The 18,189-nt window shown below is 47.2% G+C and overlaps 1 protein-coding gene across 1 annotated transcript in view; it reads right to left on the reverse strand.

Moving 5' to 3' along the window:
- Positions 1 to 18,189, reverse strand: part of TTBK1 (tau tubulin kinase 1) — a 64,033-nt gene that overhangs the window by 23,399 nt on the left and 22,445 nt on the right. Inside the window, exons 10-12 of the mRNA XM_027838433.1 lie at positions 17,246 to 17,477; positions 16,600 to 16,778; positions 12,631 to 13,180 (exon numbers count right to left, since the gene is read on the reverse strand). Of these exons, the coding sequence (XP_027694234.1) occupies positions 12,631 to 13,180; positions 16,600 to 16,778; positions 17,246 to 17,477 (961 nt within the window). The remainder of the gene's footprint in view (positions 1 to 12,630; positions 13,181 to 16,599; positions 16,779 to 17,245; positions 17,478 to 18,189) is intronic.

The following is an 18,189-nucleotide window of genomic DNA, read 5'->3' on the forward strand; positions in this document are numbered from 1 at the left end:
GGCAGGTATGAAGTGGGGAGGCACCTTTGCTGGGATCCCAAGGAACCCCAGTATTTCCAAGGAGTACCTGAAAGGAGAGGCTGAGGGTTGGGAGGTGACTGGAAGATACTGTCCCCTAGGATGAAGACACAAGAGGAGGAGCTAAGTCCTAGGGACTGTTCCATTGGAACCTCCCTGAGCCTTGAAATACCATGGGGAGCAATAGGGAAGTCCTCACTCCCAACTTTTCCAAACTGGGACAGTGGCACATATCCTCACCCCCACACTGCCTCCTAGACACTGGCTGTGACTCAGTTGCCTGTTCTGAGGGAGAAATTTTGACTGGTCAGATACAGGGTAGCAGCGACACATGGTTAGGTCACGTCCCTGTCTTGCCTTCCACCTAGCCAAGTGGAGGGAGGATAATTCACAAAGCAGCAACGGACGTTGGAGATCACAGATCAAACGGCACAGAGAAAAACCTCACCCTAGACTGACCCTGAGGTCTGGGACGTCCCATCTCCCTGACACCTTCGTTTCCACTGAACTCTGGACAGTCAGTCATTTGCATCCAAGGGATTTGGGAGCAGGGCCTTCCATCCTAATTCGACCTGGCTTACTACACCAATCACTGCCACCACTGATTCCCCCTCCCCACCCCCACCTCCTGTCGGTACTGGACAAAGGGAAAAATGGGGAGCAGAAATGGGATGGTGGAAAGAGACCTTCATTTCGTGTTTGGGCTGAATGGTGGATGGTTTTTTGGTCAGGGAGGGGGAATGTTACAGTACCTTGAGCCAATGTTATTGGGGGGTGGCATGTATTGCATGATGGAATGGGGAAGGAAAAGTATGTGTGAATGTGTGTGTGTGTGTGTGTGTGTGTGTGTGTGCGCGTGTGAGTGATTATTGCATTCTGGGAAGGAGCCACCTTCTCTGTCCACCCCCCTCCCTCTGCACGCCCCCCTCCCCGCCCTGCCCCCTCTGGTGGGGAGGGGGGCCCAGCCTAGGTCTTGTGGGTGAATCGGGCCCACACCTGCTGTAGCTGGGACCTGGAGATTCGGAGCACCGAGGGCATGAGTCTGTGGTTGCCTGGCGCGAGGGGCGCGTGGCGCCGGTGGGGCGCCCGGACCGGGCTGCTCTCGGCCGAGCGGCTGCGCTGAATGAGGGAGCCAGAGCCGGGGCCGCCGGGGTGAGGGTAATGTTCCGTCTCCAGCGTGGAGGAGGAGAACACGGAGGACGCCAGTCGTCGTAGGGGGCTGTACCTCGGGAGGGAGTGCCCAGAGAGTCTGTCCTCCTCCAACTGAAAGAGACCAAGAAGAGTGGAGGGAAAAGAGGTGTCAGGCACAGACTCGACAGCTCCGTCTCGGGGGGCCAACACGCCGCTCACAGCCCCCTAGACGCCGGCGTCCCAGGGAACACGGGATGGGGACAGCTGGACCAGGACTCGCTAACTAAAGCCTGCCTCCGGACCTCTGCTTGTGCTCGGAGCTCCCTCCCCGACTCCTCCCTCCCAGTCTACACTCCATCACCTCCTTCAGATGTGTATGACCAGCCCCTTCATCCTCTCCTGACTCCGCCTACAGCACGAATCACACAGCTAACCACCTCCTCAGTTCCCAGACTCACCTCCTCCACGAAGCCTTCCCCGGTTAACCTCACCTGGCTTTCATGGTCCCTTTGCACGGAACCTCTTAAGGACTTATTTATTCAATATTTTATGCACCTTTGTATTTCTCCATGTGTTGGTTTGCAGTAATAAGAATAACTCACATTTCCATAGCGCTTTTACATTGTCAGTTTACCTTACAACAATCCTGGGAAATAAGGAGTACAAATATAATTACCTGCATTGTATAGGTGGAAACTTGGGCCAAGGCTTGAAAGGTCTGTGACTTGGCCAGCGTCACGCTAGTAAGTTGGTGGAACCCAAGTTTAAACTAAGGTCTATTAACTTTCAAGATTAGTACTTTCTTCACCTCTTCATTATCCTCTCCTTTCCTCTCCTCCTCCTCCTTCTCTGTCTGTCTCTCTCTCTCCCCTTTCTCTCTCTCTCCCCTTTCTCTCTCTGTCTCCATCTTTGTCTGTCTGTCTTTTCCCCTCCCCTTCCCCTTCCTCTCATTTCATCCGTGTAAGAAGCCCTCCATGTTGTAGTTCTCTCTATCAGTTCCAATCAGCACCTGCTTTCCAAGTTACAGTCTTCGTGCCTAAGGCTCCAAGAAATTAAATAACTTGCTTAAGGTCACATAGCCTGTCAGGGGCAAGACTTAAACCATGGTCTTTTATACTCCAAAGTCGACTCTGTTACAGTCATTCTTAAACTGTTCCATGTGCGGGGTTTGTCTTCCTTCATAGACTACACATTCCCTAAATTCAGGGACCAAGCATACCCTTGTTTCGAATTCTGGTCCACCCAGAAAAGAATGCCAGTAAGGGTTTTGAACTCAATAAGTACAGTCCATGGTGCTGAATTCTACCTGATTCACTTACCCTAGAGAGAACAGGGAAGTGGATAGATGTGCTGCCAGAAAAGTGGAGGGGGGGGGAGAATGTGAAAGTGGGGCATTTTCCCACCAAATCAGCTGCTCCCATACTGTTCCCTGCTGTCCAGGGAGCCAAGCCACTACGAAGTGTCCTGTGGCTTGGACAGCTTTAGTTATCTCCCCTCATCCCGGGAAAAGTCAGGCAGGAGCTACCTCCCACCCCCAACTCCATTGTCCTTAGAAGGGTGCCTGAGACTACCTGGTGTGTATGAATGGCCAGTTTTAGCCACTTTGAACAGCTGACACTTAGTCCTCAATTCCCATCATTTAGTCATAGTGCTGATTTAGAGCTGGAACCAGGTCTTAGAAGTCTTCAGTGCAAAGGGGTTAACTTGCCTAGGGTCACACAGTAAGTGTCTGAGGGAAGTTTTGAGTCTGGATCTTCCTGACTCAAGTCTGGCTCTCTCCACAATACTATGACACCTTGGGGATGGTTTAAACTGCTTTCATCACATGGCTCTGGGGATATCCTCAACACAGCATCAAAGCCCTCCCTGATTTCAGGCTTTGTTCCATCCCTTCCCCCACCTCCCCTGGGAAGGGCCATTCTATCCCCTATCCACACTTATCACAGCCCTGCCTGAATCCTGACATATGTCTCTTGATTCCCCAAAGGTTTCAGCACTTTGCCCCTCCCCTAGCTATTTCTCCTCTACTGAGCTTAGTACAGTGCCTGTACATAGTAGGCATTTAATAAATGTTGGTTGGTTGATTGATTATTGATTACTGACATCACACATGATATCATCACTCCTCAATCCATACACCTCGGAGAATTGGGAATTCCACCCCATGACCAGGCACCAGAGATAGATGCATGCTCCCACCAACTGAAGAGAGGTTGTCCTGCTCTATATAAACAGACCCTTCCCTACCTATTGTGACTGTGATCATAGCTAACAGTAGATGAGACTTGAACCATGCCCTAGGGCCTGACTGATGACTTCTGGCCTGGCTCCTCACTCCTCACTCTCTTTCAGTCTCCTCTGAAAGTTCCTACCCATGCATACTCCTGTTGTTCATATGGCCTCTTCCTAAAGTCAGAAGCCTGGCCCAGGATGCCTTCTTTTGAGCCATGGGGCACTTCACTCAGAGGTACAACACTTGGCTCCAACCCCCTCCGCCTCTCTCACTAAGAACATTCTTCCCCCTCCCACTTCCTGCCTCCATCACTTATCACCTCTGTCCCCCCTCCCTTGAGACCCTCAGAATGGAGCCTTGTTTCCAGGCTCTAATGGAAGGTATGGTTAGTGTGTCCAAGGCCATAGGAAAGCACCAGGCAAGAGCAAGGCCTCTAGAATTTGATCTAGGATTTCTTCTGAATGTTTCCTCTAATGGATCTGCTGAGAAAAGTTTAAGCTGCTCCCCACCCTGTGAATAGGAGGAACAAAATGCCAGAAAAGGGATCTGTAAGTGCTGGGGGGGGGGGGCAGGATAGAATACAATCTTGTTTCCAGTTCAGGAACAACTTCCAACACAATACTGGAAAATATACTGGGAGCATACTTCTCTTGCCTCAGCCTACTCTCTTTGGGTTGAGAACTGCAGGGAAAGGGTGACAAGGGGAGGCAAAGGGTTTGGTAGACAGGGATTGAAAGTTTCCTTCCTTCCTTCTCTTTGGAGTTCAGCTGAAGAAATTGGAGGAAAATACACTTTAATGGGGAGAAGGAGGGAGAGCCCCTAGATAGTACTAACCCTTCCTCAGTTAGTCAATTCAGGCTTGAGGGCCCATACCACCATTCCAGTTGGAAAGTTCTACCTCAGGTTTCACCTCCATCTTTATGGACACCCTGCCTCCCTCCTAGCAATGAAATATGAAGTTTTGTGCCCCTTTTCCAAGCTCAAAGAGAAGCTTCCTTACTCCAGCCACACAGCTGCAATAAGAATGAAGATCAAGGTGTCCTGTTTCCCAGTGCTAGGCCACCTTCAACTGTCCCTGTGGGGAATATAGGATGAGGACAGCAACAGGGAACCAAAAGGCCTAAAGAGAAGTAGGGCTGGGAAGTAGCCAATGTGAAAGTATGTGGAATGAAGTAAAGGCTTCTATAGAAAATGCCCAGAGGCACGTGCTGGGCGGGGAGGACATCATTCTTGAGACTAAGTTCTTACTATAATCAACTCTCCATTTCCCATGTTGATGGGAGAGGGGAAGGGCAGTCTGCATAATAGGAGCAGTCTGTTCAACAGCAGAACAGAAAAAAATATCTATTATTGAATTTTGTTTTGTTTCCCAACAGAAGATTTTCTTTCATCTTTTTGTTTGACTCAGGCTGGATATAGTATACTAATGGATCTGCAGTCTCTGCATCCACAAGGACTGACTGAGTTGATTGGGAGCTGGCCAGGGATGAAGACTTCCCTGCTAACGATTCACAGGTGCATAACTTAGTGTTAGCTCTATTTGAATTGACATCTTCCAAAAAAAAATCTAGACCATAAGCTCTTTGAGGACAGGCTCCATGCCTTACTCATCTTTTTATCTCCCGAATGCATACAGTAGACACTTAATTCAACATTTATTAAGCACTACAAAAAAATCATAATACAACACATCAGTAGGATCATAGGATCTTAGATTTAGATCCAGAAAGGACCATCTAGTCCAACCCCCTCATTTAAGACATGAAGTACTTTGCCCAAATTCATACAGATAGGATCTCACACAAGATTCAAATGCAGGTCCTTGACATGCCACAAAGGATGAAAGGGCTTACAGTCTAATGGGGAGGATAGATTAGGAAGCCTCTCCATCAGATCAGTACATTGTAGATCTCCTCATGCCATGCTCTCAACAGGGACAGTTGAAGGTTATTAAGAGCCTAAATATGTCTTCATACTCATGGTACAAATCTGGGCAAAGGAGAGCTCTATAAAAAGTGCTCTAAGGAAATTTGAGGGAGACATCATTTTTAGCTAGAGAGAATCAGGGAAGACTTCATGGATGGGGTGGTAACTAAGCTGGGCCTTGAAGGTAGATAGGGATTTTAACAGACAAAGACTAAGAAGGGAATGAATTCTAGGCATGGAGGGCATGGGGTGGGTAGAGTGGCACACCCAAGTATTTGCACGAATGAATGATATCAGAGAACATCTAGTAGTTTAGTCTAGCCAGCACATAGAGGGAGTAATATGAGCAGCTTGGTGGTGCAGCGGATAGGGTGCCAGGCCTGAAGACAGAAAAACTCAGCTTCATGAGTTCAAATCTGACCTCAGATCCTTATTAGCTGTGTGACCCTGGGCAAGTCACTTAACCCTATTTGCCTCAGTTTCCTCATTTATAAAATGAGCCAGAGAAGGAAATGACAAACCACTCCAATATCTTTACCAGGAAAACCCCAAAAGGGGTCATGAAGAGTTGGACATAGCTAAAAAACAATTAAATAACAATAACAAAAATGTGAAATATAACTAGAAAGATAGAATTCTCATAGATCTAAAGGGACCTTGGATACTATCTATTCATAGAATCCTAGATCTGGAGCTGGAAGGGGCCTTAGAGGATATCTAAATAGACTCCGCCCCTTTATAGATGAAAAGACTAAAGACGAAAAAGGTTAAGTAACTTGCTCAACATCGCACACGTAATAGGCTGAAAATGACTGTTGAATGAATGAATGACCTACCACAAGAGCCCCTGAATAAAAGGCAGTAGTTATTTTGATGGCCCTCAAACACTTCTGTGGGTTTCAGACTCCTGGTGCCAAAAGATTCGTCCAAGGGCGGTATAATCATCCAGGGCTACCCCAATGACTATAGACACTCTCCTGAACCCTGGGAGCCAGAGGACCCCTTTTTCTCAGGAACAACCAGAATTCCTCAATGTTATAAGCTATATTTTGGATGACCTTGAGGGACATAGGAAGTAAAATTGCAGAATGATTCACTCTTCTACCCCAACCCAGTCTAAGTGGTTCCAGGAAACAAAGACATACAGTAATAACAGCCTGAGGCAAAGAGATTTAAGAAGGAAAATCTTGTGACAACTTCAACCCCCAATCACATATTACTTTCCAAAGTCAAAATAACATTTCTTTATTATATACTGTTGGGGAATATCCATGTTACTGCTCCCCCATTTGTTCAGATAACCAAGAATTGACTGTATTTATTACCCTTTTTAATGATCATTTTAATAAGGAAATTTACATAACAGGAGGTCACTCCCAAACTTCCAAACCAAAAACAGGGTTTAGTGACAGGCAAGACTGGCTTTGTTTCTCAGCAGTTCCCATTCTTCTGACATTATTGGGAATGATCAGAAGAGTTTCTAGTCAAGTTTTCCTCTGCTAGGCAGTGCATCTTATGTCTGCAGCCTGAGTGTATGGGTGCTGTTCACCATTAGACTTGGGAGAGCCTTAAGACAGTGTGGTGTTTAATAAACGTTTACTGAATTGAATTGAATTGAATTGACAGGGGCTGTGTTTACCCCTTTAGACTGGGAGTTCCCCAAAGATGGTCTTTCCTACAAGACTAAGTTCCCCAAAGACTCAACCATGTGTTTCCTTCACACCTGGAGCCCTGAGAGCAGGAACTGTTTTCTCTGGACCTGTTCTCAGGGTCTAGAGCAGGTCCTCCAACACAGTTGTCAGCAAATTATGTAGACTAAAATACTGAGAGACATGGTAACTGATGGAGAAAAGGGTTGAGAGGACAGCACCGGGATGGAAGCAAGTGAGACTGGGACAGGACTGTGAGTGGACAGGTACCGGTATTTCTGTATCAAGGTCTTGGAACAGCTCCCTCTCCCCACCTCATACCTTCTAGGTCTCATCTGGGGTGATGAAATCAAAGGCTTAGAGGAGTACAGATCTGAAAAATGGACCTTGGAGATTACTGAGTTCAGCCCTTTCATTTTACAGATGAGGAAAATGAGGCCGAGATGGATGAGGTGGTTTGCCCATGCAAAAGGGTACTACAACCAGCCACTCAAAAGTCCCCCTAGGGCATCAGACACTATGTTGTCACATCAAGAACTCCCAAAATTAAAAAAAAAAAGCCCAGCTCAGGACCCAGTACCCTTCACAGAAAGGAAAGAAAAATTTTTGAGGTGGGGAGGAGGGGGAGGAAGGAAAAGTCAGGTGAGTGATCCCAAAGAGGAGGTACATTTAGGAACATCAGAGAGAGAGACCCCACAGCATGGAGTACCCAGAGTCCACAAGTATCCACTACCAGTCCAGAGAAAAAAGGTGGTAAGAAAACATCTCCACTGACCCTGCTTACCTACAGAGGCCGCCCCACAGGTTGACCTTGTACTATCCTTCACACACTCACCTCAAAGGGCTCTGTCAGTTCTGTTAGTCAAGTAGTCCATGACCCTACATGCAGATAAGGTTATACATAATTGCACAACACACCCACGGACCCAGACAGAATGATTTAAGGGCATACCCTGACAACACCAGTTGATATGTATAAGTTTACACTGGTACTGCCACATCTGCCCTGTATACTGGCCCACACACAGATTCCACACACACAGACCATTTTCTGATGTATCCATGTGCAGTGGACACGGACACACACAAATATACATATTCATATGCCTATTGTACCTATGACACATACAGATACAGACATATTCCCTCCTTCAAAGCTAAGCTCAAACATGACCTCTTCCTTGAGACCCTTCCTGAGCTTTCCTCCTCCCCATCTGTTGTGCTTCCTCCCCAACTGAAATACTCTTCTCTTTTCTTTGTATGTGATTTGTCTACACAAGAAATCTGTACATGTTCATATATTATATCTGAATCTATTTCTCTGATAGAATGTAAGTTGAGGGCAGGACCGTTTCATTTTGTCTTTGAACCCTCATCCCTAGCAGAGTACTAGGCATAGACTAGGTGCTTAGTAAGTGCTTGTTGATGGATTGATCCGTGCACGTACAAGGACACATTTCGGCATATTAGTTCATGTAGACCATTGTCACATAATCCAAACATTGAGGTACACACGAAGAAACCCCAAATGCCTGGGCTGGAAGGGGCCTTAGAAGATCTTCTAGTCCAAGGGTGCTTAACCTTTTTTGTATAATGGATGACTTTGGCAGTCTGATGAAGCTTAATATGACTGTGCTTTGTTGCCTATATTTGTAATTAAAGGAAACACTAAATTTCAGTTAGATGTTAGTGAGAATAAAGATATAATTTTTCCTGTCCAAGTTCATGGAATTCCTGAAATCTATCCATGTACCCCAGATTAAGAACTCTTGATCTAATCTAAAACCTTCATGTTATAGAAGGGAAAACTGAGTCACTCCTACACAAAATAGCACATGTATGCACAGACATAATCATGGACACTGTCACATTCTGTTACATGACATAGGAGTATCACTCACCAATCCACTTGTGCACATAAACACAACCACACACAGAAAAACAACACGTTTTTATATCCCTTTGCTCCCAGAGTTTTACATACACAGACATAAGCACAAAACCACACCACTCTATCTCCCCTTCTCCCCACTTCTGGAAAGAGACAGACAGATGGCCATGGCCTGAGGCTCCAAGCTCAGCATGAGGGTGGGGGAGGGGAGGGCCCAGTACCATGAGTCAGAGGAACTACAAGAAAACAGTTGGCTCTCGAAAATAGAAATAAAACCCCAAGGGTGGTCAAGCAGTTAGGACAGCAGCTGGAACACAGGGGGGGGGGGAGCTGGGAAGGGGAGATGCCGGGCGGGGGGAGGGAGGTGTACTCCCAGAAACTCCAATGGCTCTGCCACTTTCTCAAAACAGGCCTTCAGATGTGTCTAGGAAATAGTTCTAGCCTCCCTCTTGAAGATCCCGACTTCTTCCTCATTTACCACTCCCATCCCACCTTCATTTTTATAAGCCAGCCCTGGTTCTATCTGTTGCCTTCATAGCCCAATCCTCTCTTTTTTCTAGTTAATCCACCCTACTTTTAGATACCTGGACCACCCTTCTCAGCACTGTAAGTCCTCCCCTTTCATTCACACAGATTCTCCCTTCTCTAACTATATAGACTGACAGAGAGAAAGTGAATGCCCTTTCTCTCAATATCCCCTGTCTAAGCCTTCATGTAACTCCCACCTTCCTCCCCTCAAAAGCACTTACTGATCTGAGGAAGAGTTAATAATGAGTGTGTTCAATCCCTTGCCCAAATCCATCACTATTAATGTCAATTGTTGTGAGGTTGTCATTCTCAGACTTGGAGTATCCTCCCTCCCCAGAGCCACCCCACCCAAGTCTGTGTCTCTTGAATTTAAGGTACTAGTCTAAGGCAGAGATGACTGTGAGAAAACTGAGGCCCCTCTGCTCCTCTGGCCCAGGACAATATCTAATACAGTTTGACTTGAGAGACATCACAAGACTTCATCTGTACCCCAGATCTACTTGTCTCAGGCCTGCATGAACTAATATGTGGATGTGTGTCGGTGTGCATGCACGGGTCAATCCGTCAACTTCAGATATCACCCACTTCTAAACAGCCTCAAATTTTCATCATAAGAGTTAAAATAAAATAGGATTCATGGAATGTTAAGAGTGCCACAGAGACCCTTAGAGATCATCTAGTCTAATGTCCTCATTTTACAGACAGGCTAAGTCACTCTGGATGTGTATGGATGGCACTGATTCCCAAAGACCTGGTATCTTTCAATAAACCACACTGCCTCTCTCTGATCTAGAAAGCAGAGATGGGGTCTTTATCTTCAAAAGACCAAAGGTAGAATGAACACATCAGGACCAGTCAGTCTGGAGACAGGGAGGTTGGTCTCTTTCACTAGCTCCCATTAGCAATTAACACTGAATGTACCACCTTGGGAGGCACAAAGAGCCTGGTCCCAGAGGCTGGGTAGTAGGAATATGGAGAGGAAGGAAAGGGCACCAAGGAAAGAGACAAGAATGGGGGCAGAAAAGGAGGCAGAAGAGGAATGGGACCCAAATTCCCAGCTTTGTTATTTTGCTTTGCCATGCTCCCAGAGGGACAGGGCCTCTTGTGTAGACAAATCACATACAAAGAAAAGAGAAGAGTATTTCAGTTGGGGAGGAAGCACAACAGATGGGGAGGAGGAAAGCTCAGGAAGGGTCTCAAGGAAGAGTCAGGGCAGTCATTTGCAGGGGCTAAATCTATAAGGAATGCTATCCCACCCTCATCAAATAAGATAATATTTGTAAAGCACTTAGTATAGTGCCTGGTACATAGTAGGCATTTAATAAATGCTTCTTCCCTCCTTCCTTCTTTCCTATCCTTCTTTCCTATCCTTCTTTCTTTCTTCCTACTCTCTTTCCTTCCCTCCTACCTTTTTTCCTGCCCTTCCTTTCTTCCTTCTTTCCTCCCTCCCTCCATCCCCCTTCCTTCTTTCTTTCCTCCTTTCTTCCCTTTCTTCTTTCCTTCATTTCTTTTCCTCCTTCCCTCCCTCTTTCCCTCCTACTCTCCTTCCTTTCTTTCCTTCCATTTCCTCCTTCCTTTCTTCTTTCCTCCCTCCTTCCTTTATTCCTTTCTTCCCTTCCTTCTTTCCCTCCCCTCCTTCCTTTATTTCTTCTTTCCCTCTTTCCCTCCCTTCTTTCCTCCTTCCCTCCTCTTCTTCTTTCTTTCTTCCTTCTCTCCTTCCTTTTCCTCCTTCCTTTCTCCTTTCCTCCCTCCCTTCCTTCCTTCCTCCCTCCCTTCCTTCCTTTGTTCCTTCTTTCCCTTCTTCCCTCCCTCTTTTCCTCTTACTCTCCTCTCTTTCTTCCTTTCCTCCTTCCTTCTTGCCTTCCTTTCTTCCTTCCCTATCTCTGTAACATGCTTTAACTCTTCTGGGAGACCTGCCCTCTAGGTGGAACCCTCTACTGCCTAAGGGTGGGGCAAGATGAGATCAAGTCAGTGAACCATAGACCAGGACAGTAACCTCACAGGACCCTTTGTCCCCCAGAGTCTGGGAGTAAAGCACTGACGCATACAGCCTGGCTTCCTGCCTCGCAGCTCCTGACATTCCCCTGGCACCTCCTAAGGAGCCTATCATCTCCTGAACAGATGTCTCTCTTTTGCCCAACCCCTTATACTAGAACCTTCCTTGCCTGAGAGGCACAGAAGAGGAGCTGGCCACACAGCTTGACACACTGGCACCCCACAGGTCACAGTGGGTAGGAAGATCCTGGGGAGAGCAGCTGATCATGTGGGTATCAGAGAAGAAAGGAGCTCAGCTTGCTGGCTGCATGCCTGGTCACCCTGACACCTGTGCTTCCTCAGAGCATAATAATAAATACCACCCCCTTCTACCCACAGGAGAAATTCCAAGGTCTTTGGCCTGGCATTAAAGGCACTCCATAATCTGTCCCCTACCTACCAATCTCCCTTTGCTAGCTTCTACTCCAAGCCATACTATCTGTTCGCTCCTTTCTCTCCAAAGAAAAACCTTTGTATATTCCTGTTTCCATACTAGTTCTCTCTCTCTTCTCCTCTACAGATCCACCCATCCTTCAAAGTCCAGGTTTTCGTTCCTACTGGTGGCCCTACCCTATAGTGATTTACATACCCCTCATTCTGAACCCTTAAAGCACTTACTGCCTGCATCACTCACTGGGCATTTTATCCCTTTGAAAAAGTTAAATAACAGCAGAAAACAATATGTGATCAGAGTCTGTTCTCTCTTTCCAATCTAGACTTTAAGCTCCTTGAGGGCAGACACTATACTATGTCTTAACATTTCTTTGTATCCCCATAACACTGGACACCCATCAATAACTCATATATTTGCTGAATGTGTATCTCACCTTTCATCCTTTCAAAGCACTTCCACATTCACTACTCCCAATTTGGTGTCAAACAACCCAAGAAAAGGCAGGGCAAGCAAGATGATCTCAATTTTACACATGAGAGAGGGGTAGTGCTTGGCTCAAAGTCACACAGCCAGTTAGCGGCAGAGCTGGGATTAGAACCCAGATGTGCTGACTCCCCGGCCCCAAAAGCTCTTTTCACCATTGCTGTGCTGCTTCCCTGAGTATCAGGCACCAAAGTCGGGAGGCAAGTCAATAGGCTGAGTCTAACTGCTGCCGCCAGCCTCCTAGACTCTTGCCTCTCAATCGGTTCCCAGTAGTAGAGACCCCTAGGACCTCAAGGAAAGCTGAGGAGGTGCCGGGGGCAGGGATGGGGAGCGGTGATCTTACCTGTCTCTGTGGGCCAATGGGGTCCGACTCCCTCCTCCGCGGCCGGGGTCCAGAGTGCAGGGAGGAGTGTGAAGGGCTGCCCGGGGTGGGAGGCAGGGCGGGATCTGACGGGCCCTGCAACTGATGCTGCTGCCAGAGGTCTTCCTCGGCCACAGTCTGCATGCTGCGCCCTCGGGGCCGCACTGAGACGGCCTCGGCCCCGGCCCCGGCCCCTGGCCGCCTGCGTTCGTCTCCCTCGTCGGGCAGGGGCCGCAGCTCCTCCGGTTCTTCGTCCGTCGTGCCCGACGTGCTGGGCTCGGCGCCTGGATGGAAGTCCTTGAGCTCCGTTTCCTTGTCGATGATGACCCACTCTTTGCTGTCAAAGTCCTCCTCCTCGGCCAGTGGCACAGAGCGGAAGGCGTTGCTCAGGGCCTCCTGCTCCACCGAGGCGGACACGTCCATGCGCCCGCTGGCTTGCCGGTCCGCCTGGCCCGTGTCCACCGACAGCATCTGGGCAGGCTGGGACGAGCACGCCTGGCGGGAAGGGGAACCCGGAAGGTCCATCCGAGACCTGCAAAGCCACACAACCCTGGGGGCTCAGCCTGGCCCTGCCCTGCTCTGCCCAGCTCTAGACCCACCCCTACCATCCCAGCCCAGCTTAGCTTGCCAATAGTGTCAGGCTCCTAGTTAGCCAAGGCTTGTACCCACCTGGTGTGATTTCAGGAGTCAGAGAAATACACCCTAGACATGAAAAATGCTGCCACTCTATTCCAGGTCTTCATGCCTGAAACTCCTCCTAACTAATCTCCTTGCCTCTCTACTCAGAATCACAAATTTGGGTCTGATCTGGAATCAGAATTCCAGAACTTGAAAGAGTCCAACTCATACATGGAAAAGAAACCCTACTACAATACACCAAATAAATGGTCATCCAATCTTTGCTTGAATACAACCAACTAGAAGAAACCTCCAACCTACTCCCCTACCCCAGCCCACCAATCTCTAGTTTCCATCTCTAATCCATCCTAGGTGGAATTAATTTTCTTCCTTTCCCCTCCTCCCCAAACTCAAAAGATTTTACTGGCTCCCTCCTACCTACAGGATAAAGCTCAGACTCCTTAGCCAAGCCTTTGAGACTTCACCATAATCTGACCCCAATCTACCTTTCCAGGTATATCTCTCATTACTACCCTATACAATTCTTTTGCTCAGACCAGACTAACCTGCTCATGGTAGAATAACATATCTTGGAAGGAGGGCTGGATTTGGTGTCAGAAAATATGGGTTCAAATCCTTGTTCTGCTGTTTACTACCTTTGTGACTTTGGGGAAGTCTGGGCCTCAGTTTCCTCTTTTGTAAAATGAAGAGGATTGGACTAGATGATCTCTAAGGCCCCTTTCAGTTCTCAATCCTGAAATTCTGATGTCTTATATTCTCTTTCACCTCTAGGCCTTGGCTCTAGGCTTTTGGACAGCCTGGAATATCCACCCCACCTCTACTGATCCAAACACTTTCCTAAACCTCACAGAATAATGTGACTGATCTCTGCTTTAGAGCCCAACAGCTATTGTTGCACGGTTCTTTTGGTATTAACAAATGCTGATACTCTGCAAAAGCTACACTCTTTGGTTGAATTGCTCTTTAAACTTTTTTGCTGTTAAACCTTTCCTCTGTTTATGATGCATTTCTGCAACTGAATCACAAATAACTGGAGTCTTATACACCTAGGTATTCCAGACTCAGTGGAACCTTAAAAATCATTTGGGCCAACTTCATCTTATAGAGGAAAAAATGGAAGCCCCAACAGATTAAGCCACACAGATAGTGAATGAGAGGATCAGTGGAGAGGCGGTAGGACATGAACTAAAATCCAGTACGTTTCCCATTATACCATACTGCCTCCCAATAGTGGGGCTCAATGAATAGCTATCCATTTTATTGGTTTATAAGGCTTCAAATATTGTCAGTAACTTGAATTTACATGAAAATGTAAATAGACATGAATATATAAATGATATTAAACCCTTACCTTAGCACATCATAAGCACTTAATAAATGCTTTTTCATTCATTCACATTCATTACCTGAAAGCAGACTTTGATAGGGGGAAGGAGAGAAATGGGGGCACTCCACCCTGGTGGAAATGAGTTACAGAATAGGAGGGGGTGGGAGTTAGAAGGAAAAGGATGCTAAAGATGAAAACTCCATGGGGTGTCTACATTTTAGGACTGGGTCTGAACATGGCCTTGTTCCCACATGCCCTTCAAAAGGCAATCAAGATTGTTCTGCCTAGCCTTCAAGTCTCCTCTCCAAAGCTCCCCCAAACCTCAACCATATCATCTATCGGAGCCTCCATTCAAAACCAAATTAATCTGCACCTTCTCTCCCTGTCCCTTCCAGCCTTACTACTGGCCTCTGTCCAAAGGTCGAATTGATTTCTCCTCCAACCCTTGGTTTTTTCAAACTCAGCTTAAAACTCACCTACTCCAAAAAGCCCTCCCTGATTAAAAGGGATAAGAGAGGTCTCCTAGTCTAATTCTCTCATTTTCCATATGAAGAAACTGAGGATCATAGAGGAGGGAATGATGAATGCCAAGCTAATTAGCAGCACAGCCAAGACAGGAACTCAGGTCTCCTGAAGACCAATCAAGCGCTTTCCCCTAACAGCACACTGTCTCCACTCAGCCTTATTGAACTCCAGTCAGTACCTCCTCAAAATCTATTCTCCTCATCCCCTATGTCTGGAAGGGAATTAATTTTTTATGTGAATATGAGAGAGAAAAAGAGAAACAGAGAGAGACAAAGGTGGTTTAGTGAAATGTGTTCACTGTGTGAATGATCAACTGAATCACTCCTCTCTGTGCCTCAGTTCCCTCATCTTTGAAATGAGGGGGCTAGACTAGATGTTCTTTAAGTCCCTTTCCTATCTCTGAGATTCTACAAAAGATTGTAAACTCTTCACCTGATGGGACTAAATTTCCTTCTTTTTTCTTGTTTCTACCACAATACAGACTCTGCACACAGGAGTTTCTCAATTATAGGGGTTGACATATTGTCTCTTTACATCCTCTGAAAAGGAGGCAAGATACTGTTTTGGGGTTCACATTAGGGGATGGGATTACAGTAGAAGTTAGCAGATCATAGTAGCCCCAACTACCCTATAGCCATGGTGCCCAAGAGAGGCTTGGATCAGTTGCCACCCACATCTCCCTATCCTTGCCCTCTGGAGGATCACAAATGCACCTTTTTTGGACAGGTCATGCTGAAGAAAACATAGAAGAAAACACACCATTAGATTTCCCTCCAAGCCCTTACCCCTAACCTGGTGCTTCATCCAATCTAAGACCCTCTTTATTCCACCAACATTCTCCAGGATCTCCACCATCTTTGTCTCTAGGCTACTTTGGCATCAGGCCTCCTCGACTCTGGGGCTTCACAAATACTTCTCCTCCTCTGCTCTGGATCCTAAGGGAGCCTAATATATTTTCTCCACACAATAAGACCTCCTTCTTCCCTTTGTCCACTAGCCCAAAGATTTTCCTTGGCTGTTCTTCCTTTAAGAAGTCTTTTAAAAGGAACAGAAATTTCTTTGGATCCAAATTCCTTCTTAATGCCTAGTCCCACTTCTTACCATGCTTACTAGTATATGTATCTCCAACGTTTAGCATAATGTAAATGCTTTTTCATTTCATTCATTTATTCATTCGTTTGTTAACTCGTTTATTCATTCATATTTAACCCACCCCATTCTACAGTCCCAGTTTAACCCCTGGACTACCCTATCCCCTGTCTCTGATCCCTTTTTGTCTCCCTCAGCATCCTTCAGGATTTATGCATGGTTGCCACTATGTAAACCAACACCCCTTCCCTTGTATGATCTATCCCAAACCCAGATAAGAGCTAAATGAGAAAGAGCTGAAGGAAAATGTGGAGGGGACTGAGTCTTTGAATCCAGTCAACCCAGATCCCTCCCCCAGCCTCCAGACCCACCTCCTCTCATGTAGCTCAGCCCGCCCATCAGCTGTGGATAGTCTCTCAGATTCAGGGCTGTTGACCCTTCGATAGCGCAGGGAGCGAACAGGGGTGGTTGGGGAGTCTGGGGGTGCACGTACTGGGGAGCTGGGGACCCCCACTCCACGGCTCTGCTCCTCCTCCACCACACACTGTGTCTGCAAGGGAGAGTGGGGTGTCTGTAGGCTACAGTGGCCAGAGCTTGACGGGAGGGGATAAAGGAGTGCTTTGGGTTGGGGTAGGAGGTTGGGAAGAGACACTGTCTCCTGCAGAGTTCCCCCTTCTCAAGGAGGTGGGGATACTCCAGGAGATGGGATGGTTCTTCTCCAGTGCAAGGGAAATGGGAGGAATATTGAGATGAAAGGATTGAGAGGCCCTCTTTCCTGGGAGATGGGAAATAGGAGGGTAGGGAGAAAGGGCAACTGGGGGAAAGGGGACGAGGAGATGTGGAATGGTGCATAATAATAGGAGGATTATGAGTTAGAGGACAGAGAGATGAGGACAAGAGCACAGGGGGATGGAGAGACTGAGTAATCGGGAAATAGAGAGGTGGGAGATAGGAAGACAGAGGAATAGAGGAATGGGGAAATAGGTCTTCCCCTGGGCTATCCCCCATGGTGGTTACTTTGCTGATATTAATCCTGAGCTTGTTGCGGTTGACGTCAGTCTCCTCCCAGACCTCAGCTTCAGGGACCCCAGGATGGGAAGTGGGATGAGGGATGGGGCCCAGCCCCTCCAGGGGCCGCCCAGGTAGAAGAGGGGGTGCATTTTCCTGGTCACTCAGATGCTCGCCCTGCAAAACGTCCTCAGTGTTCTCCCTTAGCAGGTCCCCAGGCACGGGGGTCACATTCACCACCCTATGGTTGGAGAGAGAGAAAGAAGAAATAGACACAAAACTGTTAGTGATTGCCCCCACCATAGGCCCCTCATCCTTATCCCCAAAGGTTCCCAGATCTCTTATTTTACAGATGGGTAAACTGAAGTCAAGACTGGGAAAGTGACCTGCTTCAAATCATATAAAAATTTAGTAATTCCTGTTATGACTAATAGGAAGAAAGCATTTGCTAGGGGTTGGGGCAGGGGAGGTAGTGGAGTGTGGAAAGGAAGGGTCTTTGGGGATGGGTAGAGGGAAATGCTTAGGGGATATTTGTGCAGAACTATAAGTGTAGGGTCCTATCCGCTAGTGAGCTCTGTGGGTAGAATTCAACTACTGGATGGAGCAGTGAAAAGAAAAGTAAACTCAATAAAGAACCAGAGTGGAAGTGAAGAACTGGGGTGCTCAGTGGGTCAACAGAGTGCTGTGTAAGAAATCCAAATCTGTATCAGGAGGTATCCTGTGCCTCCTTCCTTCCTTTCTTCTTCCTCCCTTCCTTCCTTCCCTCCCTCCCTTCCTCTTTTTTTCCTTCCTTACCTCCCTTCCTTCCCCTTTTTTCCTTCTTCCCTTCCTTTTCTTTCCTTCCTTCCTCCCTCCCTCCCTTTTCTTTCCTTCCTTCCTTCCTTCCCCCCCTCCCTTCCTCTTTTTTTCCTTCCTTCCCTCCCTCCCTTCCCCTTTTTTCCTTCTTCCCTTCC

The sequence above is a fragment of the Vombatus ursinus genome, unplaced genomic scaffold (assembly GCF_900497805.2).
Source record: "Vombatus ursinus unplaced genomic scaffold, bare-nosed wombat genome assembly UNPS02014826.1, whole genome shotgun sequence".
Lineage (NCBI taxonomy): Eukaryota > Metazoa > Chordata > Mammalia > Diprotodontia > Vombatidae > Vombatus > Vombatus ursinus.